The 14,713-nt window shown below is 31.4% G+C and overlaps 4 protein-coding genes across 5 annotated transcripts; 2 read left to right on the forward strand and 2 right to left on the reverse strand.

The window, feature by feature from the left end:
- The first annotated feature begins 354 nt into the window (after positions 1-354).
- Positions 355-1,999, forward strand: Prp18 (pre-mRNA processing factor 18). Its single transcript, XM_076800221.1, has 4 exons — positions 355-637; positions 707-988; positions 1,192-1,620; positions 1,689-1,999. Exons 1-4 carry the CDS (start codon positions 575-577, stop codon positions 1,923-1,925), a joined length of 1,011 nt encoding a protein of 336 aa, XP_076656336.1. The 5' UTR covers positions 355-574; the 3' UTR covers positions 1,926-1,999.
- Positions 1,902-4,891, reverse strand: P5cr (Pyrroline 5-carboyxlate reductase). 2 transcript variants are annotated; one of them, XM_076800223.1, is made up of 7 exons: positions 4,766-4,891; positions 4,012-4,119; positions 3,697-3,947; positions 3,539-3,623; positions 3,032-3,168; positions 2,522-2,733; positions 1,902-2,273 (listed from the first exon to the last, which is right to left on the reverse strand). In XM_076800223.1, exons 2-7 carry the CDS (start codon positions 4,100-4,102, stop codon positions 2,210-2,212), a joined length of 840 nt encoding a protein of 279 aa, XP_076656338.1. In that variant the 5' UTR covers positions 4,103-4,119; positions 4,766-4,891; the 3' UTR covers positions 1,902-2,209. The 2 variants fall into 2 exon arrangements, with proteins under 2 accessions (XP_076656338.1, XP_076656339.1); XM_076800224.1 differs by lacking the exon at positions 4,766-4,891 and adding an exon at positions 4,529-4,740.
- Positions 4,886-7,178, forward strand: LOC143360986 (ADP-ribosylation factor-like protein 13B). Its single transcript, XM_076800219.1, has 8 exons — positions 4,886-5,016; positions 5,091-5,161; positions 5,417-5,550; positions 5,684-5,799; positions 5,979-6,155; positions 6,235-6,418; positions 6,486-6,522; positions 6,598-7,178. The coding sequence occupies exons 1-8, from the start codon at positions 4,886-4,888 to the stop codon at positions 6,900-6,902; spliced, it is 1,155 nt and encodes a 384-aa protein (XP_076656334.1). The 3' UTR covers positions 6,903-7,178.
- A 37-nt stretch (positions 7,179-7,215) lies between these two features.
- On the reverse strand, positions 7,216-11,330 carry LOC143360988 (caspase-1). The gene is made up of 4 exons (XM_076800222.1): positions 11,108-11,330; positions 10,264-10,523; positions 9,353-9,658; positions 7,216-9,281 (listed from the first exon to the last, which is right to left on the reverse strand). The coding sequence occupies exons 1-4, from the start codon at positions 11,164-11,166 to the stop codon at positions 9,031-9,033; spliced, it is 876 nt and encodes a 291-aa protein (XP_076656337.1). The 5' UTR covers positions 11,167-11,330; the 3' UTR covers positions 7,216-9,030.
- Between the last annotated feature and the right edge of the window lie 3,383 nt (positions 11,331-14,713).

Here is a 14,713-nt window from a genome sequence, read left to right on the forward strand (position 1 = left end):
TTATGGTTACTCCAATTGTTTATTTTTTGTTTAAATTTATACATTGTAACATAAATAAAATAAATATGCATTTGTAGGACACAGTGCTACCACAGACGAGGTATAGGTCGAAATATAGACGATCCTTGTAACTCGTCTGTGGTGCTACATAATTCGAAAGCAACGTAACTGCCACCTCACAGAGTATCTCTGCAATAGGGATGTTCGATTCTTCTTCAAGAATCGATTCTCCCAAAAGATCGAGGTGTGAAGAATCGATTCAAAAGATTGATCTTTTTGCCCAAAGAGTCGATTTTTTGAAGAATTGAATTGGAATCGAACTTTGCGACATCTTCATTTTCTACTATGTGTATTTTCTGTCATAACACAGAGAATTCTTTTTTACTTTGTGGACAGAATATTAATTAAAAATTTCTATTACAATAATAAACATGTGACACTTTTTGTAATAGAATACAACGAATAATAATGGAAATATTTTTACAATAAATAAACATACTACTATTCAAACTTAGGTTAAATGCTTATGTATAATTATCTTTTTACGTCTATTTGAAAGAAATTGTTCTCAAAAATGGATATCCTAAAGGCTGAGATAATGAAGAAGCGTAAACAATTGGAAGAGAGCAATGTTCTGGTAATTTCCATAAAAACATAATAAATTTTAATATTTCGTTCAATTGATTAAACATCGTTAATATTGCAGCAAAACAATAAGAAGTATTTCAAAAGGAGCGATTTAATATTGAAAGATGCGAAAGTTAAGGAAGTACAAAACAACAATGACGAGGATATTAAAGTGAATACAAAGGAACAACAAGAGAATTGTGTTACGGATGGCAGTTCCGAACACTTGACTTTACCTAGGCCCGAAGTGATTCGAAGATTACGTGAAAGGGGTGAACCGATAATGATATTTGGGGAGTCAGAAATCGAAGCATTTAAGAGATTAAGAAAATGTGAGATTCTAGAACCAGAAGTGAACAAGGTATTTACATTTATTTACATTTATATTGTAGTACCGTTCGTACACAGATGATTGCTAGATAAATAAAAGGAGATCGCATACATTGCTGCTATTGGCCAAAGATATTGTCTTAGAGAATGTAAATATTTTGGCTAACCATCATCTGGCGTACGAACGGTGTATAACATTAATTTGATACATGAATAACATATTCTGAATTAAAGGGTTTCAGAAACGACTTCCAAGAAGCTATGGATCAAGTAGATCAGGCCTATTTGAACGAGTTACTAGCTTCTTCGAAACCACAAGATCGTAATGGAAAAGGAGACGTGAATGTACCAGACGAGGGAGTTACTTACGAAGACCTGCAGAAGATGTCTGTCAAATTAAACAAGGGCGACAGAGACTTTGACTTAAACGTTATTACACAGTTTATACAATTCTTGGTACAAATGTGGGGCATTCAATTAAATAGTAGAAGTACTGCGGAGAAGATGAGTACTAGAGGAAAAATGGCTAGTGCCACTTATGCTCAAACTAGAGAATACTTAAAACCGCTTCTTAGGAAATTGAAAAACAGATCCTTGCCAGAGGACATCACCGATAGTTTAACGGATATAGTGAAACATTTACTTGAACGCAATTATATATTGGTAAATAGACAAGTCAGAATGATATTGGATTTTAGTGAAACAGATTCAATAAAAATAATTTGTTTCAGGCAAGCGACGCGTACTTACAAATGGCTATAGGGAATTCTCCCTGGCCTATAGGAGTAACTATGGTTGGTATTCACGCGCGTACTGGAAGAGAAAAAATTTTTTCTAAAAATGTGGCACATGTGATGAATGATGAAACTCAAAGAAAATATATTCAAGCGTTGAAAAGGTTGATGACTAAATGTCAAGAATATTATCCAACAGATCCATCACGCTGTGTAGAATATTCAAAGGCATAATATTTATATGTAAAGTACATACATAAGTACATACACTGTAAAATATTTAATAATAACAGAATATGTGAATATAACATTAAGTCTATTGCTACCATTGTGTTACAGCTACATCGTAGTGTATGTAAATTTAATGAGTTCAATTTGCTATTCATATTCTTCGTACTATTACATATTAGAAATGCTTGGACAAATGCGTTATAAATATAATAATTTAATATCTGTTAATATCTCTTTGTCAGACCACTTTTTTAATGCTGTCAGATTTTGTTGTAATAGATTTTATTCTACTTGGAAGCCATTTCATTAGATTTCTTCACTGCAGCTTCAACTGCATTCATCATAGATGCTCTATAAATTTATTTATATGTTATTACATATATGATTCAAGTAGTAATCATTTTTTATCTTCATTTCTAGGTGAACCTGCAGAACAGCTATCTACCCTCCAATTTAGATTACTTTTGGATACTAACTGAGACCACCGTTAATGTGTGAAGGAAAAAGTTGTTCAAAATATCGATTTCCACAACATATCCAAAAATCATTGGAGGGTAGGTAGTTGTTCTGCAGGTTCACTCATTTCTATTTGTACTTGCCTAACTTGACCACATTCCATGGCATGAACACCCGTGATAGTTGTACCTCCTGGAGAACATACTTCATCCTTCAATTGGCCTGGATGTCTACCTGTTTCTAACACCATTTTACCAGCTCCTACTAACACTTGAGCCGCAAACTTCATTGCCATAGGTCTCGGAACACCCATTTTCACTGCACCATCCGACAGTGATTCTATAATAAGATATGCCTGGGAATTTTGTTTTATATTATTATACGAAAATTCTCTACAGGTCTGATAAGATTCATTGTTTACATTATTATTTCTAGACAGCAAATCTTTAGAAAAAATAAAAATTTTCTACTTGAATTGCAACAAACTGGAGTGAAATAGAAATGTATTTTCGTTCTTAATATGTTTAATAGGCTGAAAATAATATAACTGTATTTTTGAATTCTTCTAATATTTTCACTGCTTTAAATTACACCTACTCATTGTTGTCATAAATGCATAAAATCCGCTGCCTAATCATTTTTATTAGACTCACATAAGCAGGACCAGAACCTGAGAGACCGCCTATTGCATTCATAAGATATTCAGGAACACTTTCAGCTATTCCAATGTACGACAATAATGTGTGAACCATTTGTTCGTCTTCATTTGTTGTGTTCATACAACAATATACTAGAAAATATAACATTATGTTAAAATATTTTTCCATTTCATTTGTTGTCCATTGTGTGGAAATCCATGAATACACACCTTCTAAAGGTGCAAATACAGTAGCAAGTAACTTGCGATGTTTTCTTGCGAGAACAACTTGCAGAAGAGTGTACACTTATTTGCAAATATTATAAATGTATTCCTTTGCTCTCTGAGAGCAATTGTGTTCAAGTGAGTTCAACTTGCTGGTCCGCTATCTCGTAGGCGTTTACACTTGTCACAAGAGTCGTTCTCGCGAAACATGTCACAAATTACTTGCTAGTGTATTTGCACCTGAAATATTTTCAATGGCTAGATTATCGTTATAGAATCTTATAGAATCTTCATTTACCTGTTATTCCCTCGCCAACCATCATTGGAGTATTTGGTGTGCATCTAATTATCCTAGGACTACCCTCCACAACACTTTTGAGTTTCTGAAAACAGCTATGGTTTTACAAACGTTTTGTTAAAATTTTTAAAATATTGTTCACGTTATTTAGCTCTTACATCGGCTAAAGTATCTAACGGAATGCCTACGAGTACAGAGACAAAAAGTGGATTGTTTATACGTGTCTTTGTTTTCTTCACACCATCAACTGCGCTACTAAGCATGTTTGGTTTCACTGCTAAAAATACGATATCACAATTGTCGTACACTTCTCCATTTTCTAATGTAGCGTGAGCTCCAAGATCGCTCCAAAAACCCAAAGTCCTGTTTGTACGTGCAGATACCCAAACATTGTTCGGATTAAAAATACCTGCAAAGACATTATGTTAACAGAAGAGTTATGTTAAAAAACAATTTATTAATATCGTACGTACCTTTTCTAATCAGACCTGCTCCAATGGCACTCGCCATATTTCCACCACCAATAAAACCAACTTTAATTGATTCAAAATTGTACTTGGCCATATTTGTTTACCAGTAATCTGACAACAGTTAATAAAACTAATTTACTTTAATTTTTATCGCTAGTGTGAGAGTTTTTATAATTCATACGATGTACTGCATGCACCTCTTCTGTCCCTTTGTTTCAAATATCTTAAAATATATTTATGAATAATGAGAAAATTAAAATCTCATTAATTTTGATTTTAATAAATTATTTCGAAATATTTTGTTATAGAAACTTCGTTTATTTTTAACTTTTTTTTCGAAGTTAAATGGAGCAGTTGTGACACGTGCGTTTTCGCAAACGCGTTTGATTGAGAAAAAAATCAAATGTCATATGAGACATATGTTAAATTCAAACAAAATTGAGAATAAAATCGACCAAGTAATATCAATCGATGAAATATTGTTAATAAGAGAATCAAATTAAAATATATTTTTTCGTACGTAGAAAATTTGGAAAATTTTCTCGTGATCATGTGATAGATAACGTTCGCTGAATACATATGTACATAATTTTCCATCGAATGTTTCAAATAACCTACATACATAGTAGATATTAAATATTTTATATCTTCAGTTATTCTTAATTTCGAAACTGAATCATTACGCGTTATATGACCGCATGTACAGGAAAAAAAGAAAAAAATCCGTTTTAATTGATGTTTTTTGTTTTTATTTTACCCTTTATCAAACTACGAAGTTGTGTTTATTAAGCTGCATTGACGCGTGTGACGTTAGATTACCAATGACGATTAATTGTCATATTTTGCATTTAAATAAATTTCAAACGTACAAAATTACATGATACAATATGACATAAGCAATCACGGGTTAATCGTATTCGAAAATACAGTGTACATTCCATTTGTTACAATGGGGAATTGTATACAAAGTCTACTGAAAAGGTTACGAAACAAAAAATGCTCCGAAAAGTAATGTATATTTTAAAAATAACTATTAACAAATACTAACGTACACAATGAATTTAATACTAATTTTTTTCTAGGACTATTATTTTATTGATTATTGGCCTAGATAATGCAGGAAAAACGTCCGTTTTGAATCGCATAAGCGGTGGTATGTGTTCGAATATTAAAAAACATCTTTTTATTGACAATATTTATGAAATACGAAAGTTCTGCCAGTTTTGAGCTATTAAACATATTCTAATATTTTTAATCAATATTTGTCATATATACGTTTTCCATTTAATTTATGATTGTTAATATTTATTTAAATGTCAGTTTATACTATCCACAAAGACACGGAATGGTTCCGTTTCAGTATAATAATACTTTTTTTGTTGAGTTTCTGATATGCGTATGTTTTTAGAGTCGGACAGAAATGTATTACCTACGATAGGGTTTCGAACAGTGTCTTTAAAATACAAGTCTTATACGGTGAAAATTTATGATATCGGTGGTAGTCCTCAGATCAGATCATTGTGGACAAAGTATTACAGCGGTGTAAGTAAACAATAAGAGATAACTAAGTATTCTATCAATTGGAATCACATTACGTATAATAGAAATGCAATAACTCCCCTTTTAATAGAACATAGATTGAAATATTGTTGTCTCTCCATTTTACATCTTTTAGATACATGGTCTTATATATGTGGTGGATGCTAGTGATATTTCCCGTCTTACAGAAAATAGAGTTGTATTTGGTGAATTAGTTTCACATGAATGTATTTCAGGGAAACCGATTTTATTGTAAGAAAGTTGAATGTATTTTTTATGCTTGTGTACGTTTTATTCAAATCACAGAACACCGTTTTATAGATGCGATGCGCACCGATTAAATTTGCACAAAGATTCGTTTATGTATAATGTTTACACTGTATTTACGTACACGTTACGTTAATATTATTACGGATATATTTTGGTAATAGGCTTGCGAACAAACAAGACATAAGTGGATCGATAGATGAGTTAGATCTTGTCGAGAACTTGGATGTGGAACATGTAGCGAATACTATGAAGTGTCCTACAAGAGTCGAAATATGTTCATCCACAGAGAGAGAAAGTCAATTAAAAGATGATTCTATAGGTATTAAGAACGGATATAAGTATGTTATCAATTATCTTATTTATCTTTTAAGTTTCTGCCGAGTATTTGATTAATTCGGCGATAAATCATTTACGTAGATGGATATTAGATATAATTGTAAAGAATTACATTGTATTAAATAATGGACTCAAAGATGCACAAAGTTCTCAAATCGTGAGAGTTCCTGAAGCACAAGATTCAATATCTGATACATCTTCGATATCGAGGATATCAGCGCATTCTAATCCCTTTAAACCGATCAAAGAACTAGTGGCTAAGAAGGCTAGTGGCTTTTTATTAATTTTATACTTAATGGAAAAACATTCATTTATATTCGTTGCAATTTTAGGAACAGACTCAGCCAACAAGTGGAATATTGCATAATGGTATGTAATATTTAAATATATAAATAATAAATATGAGTTCTTTAAAACTTATATACATGTATATAATGTTTATAGGAATTGGCGGAAACAAATTGAAAAATCTATTTATGCATAGAAATAAGACTGCTCCGCTTACCACTGAAGAACCAGTCGTTGAACTCGGAGATATGTCTACAAGTACTAAAGAAACTGAAAGAGTTCTGGAAGTCCGTAAGAGTATTCAAACACTTCCACCAATAATCCATCCAGTGAGACCGATTGCATTTTCAAATACAGTCTCACCAAAATCAAATCGTCCACACACCGCGCCAGAACGTTCACAACATGTTATTAACAAAGTAACAGTAATTAACATTCCCGGGCAAATAACACAGGAATGATATTAATTGTATCTCAATGATAATAATAAGGGACCACTATAAATGATCGTAACGATAAGTAAAGTAACGAAAATTCTATATAAAACAAATATTTTTTAGAATATATATTTTTTATTTGTTAAGCAGAAACCGACTGATGAACATTAAGTAATATTTATTGTATGTTCGATAATTACATTGTTCTTAAATGTAGAATAAGACGATTCTCAGTAACGTTCATTTCTGTACTGCTTTTTTATGTGTAACGAAACAAAATAAAAATGTCTGGAAACGTAATATTTGAGACACGTGCATTTGTATTTGAATTTTATTGTATAAGCTTGCATACAACTTTATGCATATAAAAGTTTTACAAATATATGTGACTTATGCGCTAAAGACTTAAAACTCTACGGTATAAATGTATTAAAAAACTTTCGATTATATTATAGTGATGTATGAAACTTCATACGGAAATGCTGTAACACCTTAAGCATACATAATTAGCACATCCTTTATCACAATTTACAATATAATAAATATTGTAAATATTTTGCAACATCCTGTTATATCGTTGAGCAATTACTTTGCAATATTAAGCAATGAACTCTAATGCACTGAAAGATCACACTAAGAAAAAATTACTAAAAATAAGGAACAACATATTTTGCATAAGGATAACAACCGTTTTTGAATCAAGTACCTTTCTATAAGTCATACTTCATGCACAAATGCACCAATATAGACACAGTAGTTAAACAAAATTAAAAGCAACATTAAAATTGTAAAATCGGATGAATACACGTTTAAAATTGCATAGTTTTCTCCCATGAAAGACTGTTTATATCACGATATATCGAAAGTATCCGTAGATTATACTAATGCCATTTAATTACAAATATAGTCATTTTAGTCGTGGTAACATCAGAGATCTTTTATTTAAATTCTAATCTACTTCATTTAGCGATTAAACCTCAAACTACAAAGCAACATAATGCTTTATACTTTAGCTGGCGATCCCAAAAGTATGTGCACATTGCATCTTCTAATTGATTTAGTTACAGCATATGTTATTTTTTTCACTCTCTTAACGATAGATAAAACTTGAATATTTCGTTGTAATTTCACCTTATCTAATCACAACTACTTTGATCAGGCAATTAATATTCATTTACTACTAAATCGAAAATATGTTATTTCGTTTCTTTCGCCTATAAGACAGCCCAGTTGAGAATCACTGAGACGGACTATTGCTTGGTATGAAAAGACACAAGTTTTTCGTCATCTCGACACTTTGTACAAAGCAGTAAGCATTATTATGCATCAATTTTTTAAATTGCTTTCGAATGATGGTTAGAAAATACATTTTTCGTAAATATATGTCGCAATGACATAAATAGTATACGAATCACTTGTTAAATTTTGCTTGAAAGCAGCAATTACCAAGGCAATTAATTCTTATTATATATCGCTGTTTCGTCACAATAGTGACACAACATCAAACGTGCCTTTTTTAAAATTATCGATATAGAAAATATAATTCTCACAGATATTACAGTATCGAATCACATTAATTGGACATTTGAACATGATCTTATAAAATTATAATTGTTCGGAACATTTGAACTAGTTTCCCCAGAAAAATACAATTTTTGAGTTGTGTCGTTATTGCAGCAAACGAGTGATAGTTGTAACACTGCCAACTTACTTTTACTTTGCATTTGTACTTATTCCATACCTTACTTATTGTAATATAATGAGTATGTATTAATAAACTTTTGTACGGCTAATATTACATTCATTATAACTTCGTAATGTAATGGCTTAAAAATGACCAATGATTACAAATAGATATTCTATTATAAATATCTAATGTCAATGTAAATGTTGTGAAAGACATATGCTGTATGAAATTTGTTCTTGAACTATACGAGTACAAACATTCGTATATATTATAAAGTCAATTGTGCTATATCTTATCATATAGTGCAAGTTTCATAGAATATAATGGCAGTTTGCATACATTAAATGCTATGCACTGTAATCGCGCTACTGAACGAGAGAAGTATAGACAAAATATCACTAGTTAACTCTGAACAATAGCGCGACCGTTGCAATAAAGGTACATGTAATAGTTTATATAAAATACTTATACCATTCCATTCTTTGGTGATGTAAACTTCACCAAACGAGTTAACATTGATGTAATGCATGGTATTTGTTTCTGTTGATGCATTGTTATATTGTCAGGAGTGTTGGATTCAAAGTCGATAGCCACTCTCTGGTTCACGAACGTGAGCAAAGTCAACAAGTCGTATCGAGTACCATTTTCACGTAATTCCAAGCATAGCGCTTGCATAAACCAGGAACCACGAGTGGTGTTTCTCCAAGAATAAAAGCCTGTGAAACAGGGATATTCTTCATATTCCTTAAAAATTCAGTTACAATTATTTATACAATTATAGTAATACCTGGTATTGTAGAATAAGCAATTAAAAAGTCTGCGTGAGACGGTATACGGAATGAAGAGGTTGATTGACCATCAGTTTCTGTCCGGTCCTTTATTGTTATACCAGCATCTAATCTATCACCTTGACAAGCTTGTATAAAAAATAACTTTGGTTTTCCAGCTAGTGTTGGACATTTATCAGCTGTAAAATGACCCCAAATAGAGTCTGATTTGTAAGAAGTATCATGAGCATACAGTAATCCTAACTCTCCATGGCTTAATACAGCTACAAGGAGACAATCGTGATGAGAATGATCCATACTGGCAACTGTAAAATCAAAATCATGATTTTTTGCAGATACGCTTGACGCAGTCTACTCTGGATGTTAACCCTTTGCACTCGAATGACAACTCTGAGGCATCACTAAAAATTACAATGCCATAATTCGATACAATTTGTATATTACTAAGTTTATTTATAGGTAATAAATTGCTAAAATTGTGGCATAGACAAATGCATACAGTTTTGTATGCATAAAACGATAAAAATCATATATTATTGGAAGCTGAAAAGAAGTCTCTTAAGACAGCACAGGGGAAAGGGGAATCTCTTGCTTGGCATGTCTTTCTCCATCATTGGTGCTTCCATAGTCCTAATGTTTAGGCTTTTACTGCACATGCTATGTAGTATGTGTGACTGCTTAGCCAATACATATTTTGCTACAGCCAAAAACGTGTGATATGGGGTATACCCTTCGTGCATTCCTTCCAAGAGACTTCTTTACAGCTCCCAGTAATACAATGAATATGTTTTAGATCGAAATGCCACCTAAAGGATTAAACTTAGAATTATGTCGAGCACGAAGGGTTAAAATTTCAAACCAAAGAAGGAAGTTTTAAATAATAGATGGGTAACACATCAACTGAAAGTACCTCGTTCTAAATTTTTCACTATGTCTCTATGCGTTGAATTATGAAAATCATTTACTTCGAAGCCAAGACTTTTCAATGTATTGACAAGATTTTCACAATCCACATTCGTGCCACATCTAGGTTTGAGATGTGTGATAGTGAAAAATTCATGATTAAAAATAATAGCTAATCCACGTTTTGAGTGACTCATGTTGTAATGTGTGGCATAACGTTCAGTGGATGCCGTTTGTAAGGGGCCTATGAGGGGACCAACGCTGTTTCTGTAAAAGAAAGAGCATGCCTGATGTATGGGTACATTTAACCAAACATTAACTCATTATACGCAGAAGGCAAGGTAGGAGTAACATAGTTTTGAGAATCTATAGATTATCTATCTTTTTGCACGAGTACTTGATACTCAACATGATATCGAAAACATTCTGTTGTGATTAACACTACACTTACGTCAAAATGACGCGTTCTAATATTTTTAATTTACCATTATTGAGACTGTAAAGATGAGAAATCATTTAAATAATTTTTTATTTATTTCCTTCGGTATATATGATAAAAAAATGGCTAAAAATTTGAATCGACACATTCCCGTTATTTTTGTAAAATAGCGTAAAATAGTCACTTTTAGTGCTTCGTAAACCTAGTGTTAATCACTTCTCGCATAACAATGAAGTTTGAGTAATGAGAAACATTCTGGTCGAATAATCGAAATAGACAATCTTAGTTCAATTTGATAGTTCCATGCAATCATGTTACATTTATTACACATGAGAAAGTAACTAGGAGACATCAAGGGTATGAACATTCAAGGCAACATATTAAATGTACTTCTTTGTAAGTTAGGCCATACCTGGAACATCCGAAAGCGTCTCCCACGTCGTTGGCGACATCAGCTTCAATTGAACACATGATTGCACCTTTGAAAAGGTTTCTACAACAGTAGGAACAACAATATTGTTATAAAAAGCACTCGGATCACAATTTCCAGAATGACGCACTTCAAATGCGCGTCGCAATGTATATGTTGTGTATTGATGATCAACTTGTATACTATACCGCAGAGTCCTCTGTGCCCTGTTTTGTTGTATTGTGCTCTGCATAGTTGAAAGGAAATCATGCGGAAGGTATGCGGTTTTGATTGGTCGTTGGATACGTTTAATTGTGTTATTGGTTGCAGTGACAATGACAGCGAATCAGATTATGCAATAGATAGGGTTTTTTCTTATCAATTTCTAGTAACAGATAGTACAGTATTAGACTGGTTGGTAGCACTGTCTGTAATGCAAAAGTTGGTGGCATTTTCTTTTTTGATATTAATTATAATACTTTAAAAGATTTCATTTGAAAAGTGTAAACAATACAATGAGGTAGATTTAACTTGCAAATTAATCTATAAATTTCATAGGAACTTGCAACGACAAATTGATTAGCTCAATTTCTGAAAATTCATACAGTAGATTCCCGCATAACGCGATCAAAGAAATTGTTTAAAAAGATTGTATTCATGTATGTTAGGTGGCAATAAATGTGCAAACGATTAATTAAAAGGGATGTACAATTACTGCCACAGAAGATACGCATTTACAGTGTTTTTAAACAATTTCTATGATCATGTTATATGGGAATCTGCTGTTGTTCAAACTTGGAAGCCATGTTTCAATCCGCGCATGCGCACTGGAAATTAATCTAATTCCAAATGTTTCAAATTTAAAATCACTTTTTTACACCTGTTGAGTGACGCTGCCACAATTATTAAGTACAGTCTTTTGCAATAATAGAATAGTTAGTATACTGTGATGTAATGTAGTAATAAGTGCATGAGTGAAGAATAAATACACTACGATTATTTATGCGTAAGTAACTTTTTACCTACCTTTAGTTGTTGTCTACTTTTAATAAACATTCTAAATTTCTAATAAAATGTACAAAAGAGTGAATCAATTTTATGGAAATTAGTGACAAATTATATTAATAACGAGATTTTAAATTTTATTGTAAAATTATGCACTAGCAATACGATCTATGCAATAAATTTAATAACCATAAATTGTTACTGTTCATATATACAAGTTTCATATTAAAGTATAGAAACATTTGAAGTATAAAAAACGATTAAAAAATTATGGATAATAAATGAACAAAGTCTTTTTTTATATATGTTTTTAAACGGTCAGATCATAGGTAAAATGATCTAAGAATGGCACAAGTTTTCAATGTTTTATGACTTTTTTATTGAATGTTTCTAACTGGTATCGAGAAACAATGTAGTGTCTGTCATACATATTATAAACTGGTCTTTATGTATTAAAATTTTTCATGTGAATGTAACCAATGATATTTGTGTCAATTTTTTCTTTCATAACACGCACTTTTGTATATTAGTTTACACGAGTCTGTACCAGTCACTTATGGCGATTATGATAAATGCAAAGACAACCATATTTTTATTATACGGACTGATGAAACATTACTACTCTATGAGATTTTGATATGGTCTATGAAAATTTGTTAGGTAGTAGATTCTTTAAGTAAATTTATAAAGGCTTTTATCAGTATAAAAAGGTTGTCGTAGGGGCGAGAAATTTTTGATCACTCAATTTATTGTATTAAAAGCTGAACTTGAAACTTTTCTTTTTGCTAAACGGTATGTACGTGTAATTGATAATTAAATTGATCCGTCATACATTGATTCCTTTCTATTTTTCTATCAGTAATTTTTATCATGTAATACACAATTGTCTAAGGTAATTACCCAGACGAAGAAATGTTTCAAATTCATTCTTCAACTTAAGAAAATGCATGTCAGCTTTTTGTTGTGTATTCACTGTGGTCTCCATTCGTAAACTAAATTCATTCAGATATTTGATACAGTGAATTTCGCTCATTCAAGCCATTGCATAATCCACGATGCATTTCAAACAGTTAGAATCCACTGTATCTTCAATATTGATTCCCATTGATAATAGTTAAGGTAGAAACAGCGATTCAATACTTATAGATCTATTCAAGTAACTTTCACATACTCAAAATAGACGAAAAGAGTAATCGATATTTAAAATTGCCATAATTCCAACAATTTCAGAAAGTTTTTTTCTATAATCAAAGCTTGGTCCATGTCCATTTTGATAAGTACTTCTACAGTATCTAAAATCTACGAAATAATCTATGAAATATTTGCCGATATCGTAAACCAAGTGGAAATACTGATTATCCATTAAAGCCTATTATTTCTATTAAATAATCCGTGTTTCGTTTGTTCTGTTAGACATGGTATGCTTGCCATAAGTAGGTACAGCTGTGTTATGTTGCATGAAAATATTCTTTTTTAGTGCAGTTCGTTTTGGGCCTTGGATAAGACAACGTACATACTCTTCGATCACTTAAGTGTTCAGTGGCGCACTGTGGGATCAAATTATAGGCCTCTTAACAAGAGATAAATAGTAATCATGAAGTTGTAGAGATTTATAATAATCCGAATTTTGATGAAACTGATATATCGATATTGGATAAAATCCCATTTAATGTGTAACGCAATGTTTATTTTTTTACTATATTATACTTTCTTTCAAAAGGATGCATTTTTGATATCTTCTTAATACAAAATTATGTACGTCTTAATACAATGAATGTAGTTCTCTTGTGGAATCTTTTACATAATTTAATTATTATATCAATAACAATAGCAATAGGTTTGGTACTGAAAGTTCATTCAAATTTTACCTTAGAATTTGTATATTTCTATTTTTGTAAAAATAATAGATTTGCCCTATTGTTGCACAGATATTTATAAAACTCTACAACTCGTAAACCAAGACCATGTACTCTGTATTTTTTGGGTATTATTAAGTAGGTATAGGTAGACATTGTCTATGTACAATCGTAACAATGTTGCGTATGCCTACTTCTTGGCAATCCTAAGTAAAGCTTATGGTTTGAATAAACTTTTTTTTTAGATAATTATGTCTTTAATAAGTAAGTAATAATTCTATTAGAAATTACAGTGCAGTATTTTGAACTGTTATTATCCTGCAGCCATTTACATATTAATATTTTCTAGTTTTTAAAGTATTCTCATACAATGCTTTTTGTATGTTTTGGTTCTGAGACGTAATTAAGATAATCATTTTTTACTATTATAACTGGCCAATAAGTATCTGCCACTTTTCTTATATTATTATATCTATTTATCATATATACAGATAATATACAATAGTCGCGCCTTACAATATAATTAATATTATTATCCTATTCTTTTAATAATGTTATAGTAGTTATACGAATAGAAACTTGACCGCATCTAATCCTTCAATGTGCGCTAGTGTTGCACATTGGAATATAAATACATTTTTATATAAAATTTGTATAATCTACATGAATCACTTTAAGTATATCTTCTCTTTTAATCACAAAAGATACAAATGTAATAACTACTACGCAAGCGGGGGGCTATGGGCGG

Source organism: Halictus rubicundus, chromosome 14 (genome assembly GCF_050948215.1).
Source record: "Halictus rubicundus isolate RS-2024b chromosome 14, iyHalRubi1_principal, whole genome shotgun sequence".
In the NCBI taxonomy this organism is placed as follows: domain Eukaryota; kingdom Metazoa; phylum Arthropoda; class Insecta; order Hymenoptera; family Halictidae; genus Halictus; species Halictus rubicundus.

Bases quoted from the DNA above. Each gene is read 5' to 3' on its own strand.
- LOC143360986 (XM_076800219.1), top strand. From the start codon at position 4,886: ATGATACAATATGACATAAGCAATCACGGGTTAATCGTATTCGAAAAT. The intron at 5,551-5,683 runs GTAAGTAAACAA...TACATCTTTTAG, and splicing joins GGACAAAGTATTACAGCGGT to ATACATGGTCTTATATATGT. The intron at 6,156-6,234 runs GTATGTTATCAA...TCATTTACGTAG, and splicing joins GGTATTAAGAACGGATATAA to ATGGATATTAGATATAATTG.
- P5cr (XM_076800223.1), bottom strand. From the start codon at position 4,102: ATGGCCAAGTACAATTTTGAATCAATTAAAGTTGGTTTTATTGGTGGT. The intron at 3,169-3,538 runs GTAAATGAAGAT...TATATTTTCTAG, and splicing joins GGTTGGCGAGGGAATAACAG to TATATTGTTGTATGAACACA. The intron at 2,734-3,031 runs GTGAGTCTAATA...CAAAATTCCCAG, and splicing joins CAGGTTCTGGTCCTGCTTAT to GCATATCTTATTATAGAATC.
- LOC143360988 (XM_076800222.1), bottom strand. From the start codon at position 11,166: ATGTGTTCAATTGAAGCTGATGTCGCCAACGACGTGGGAGACGCTTTC. The intron at 9,659-10,263 runs GTACTTTCAGTT...TTGATTTTACAG, and splicing joins AGTGAAAAATTTAGAACGAG to TTGCCAGTATGGATCATTCT. The intron at 9,282-9,352 runs GTATTACTATAA...CCTGTTTCACAG, and splicing joins TGCTTATTCTACAATACCAG to GCTTTTATTCTTGGAGAAAC.
- Prp18 (XM_076800221.1), top strand. From the start codon at position 575: ATGGATATCCTAAAGGCTGAGATAATGAAGAAGCGTAAACAATTGGAA. The intron at 989-1,191 runs GTATTTACATTT...TCTGAATTAAAG, and splicing joins TAGAACCAGAAGTGAACAAG to GGTTTCAGAAACGACTTCCA. The intron at 1,621-1,688 runs GTAAATAGACAA...AATTTGTTTCAG, and splicing joins TTGAACGCAATTATATATTG to GCAAGCGACGCGTACTTACA.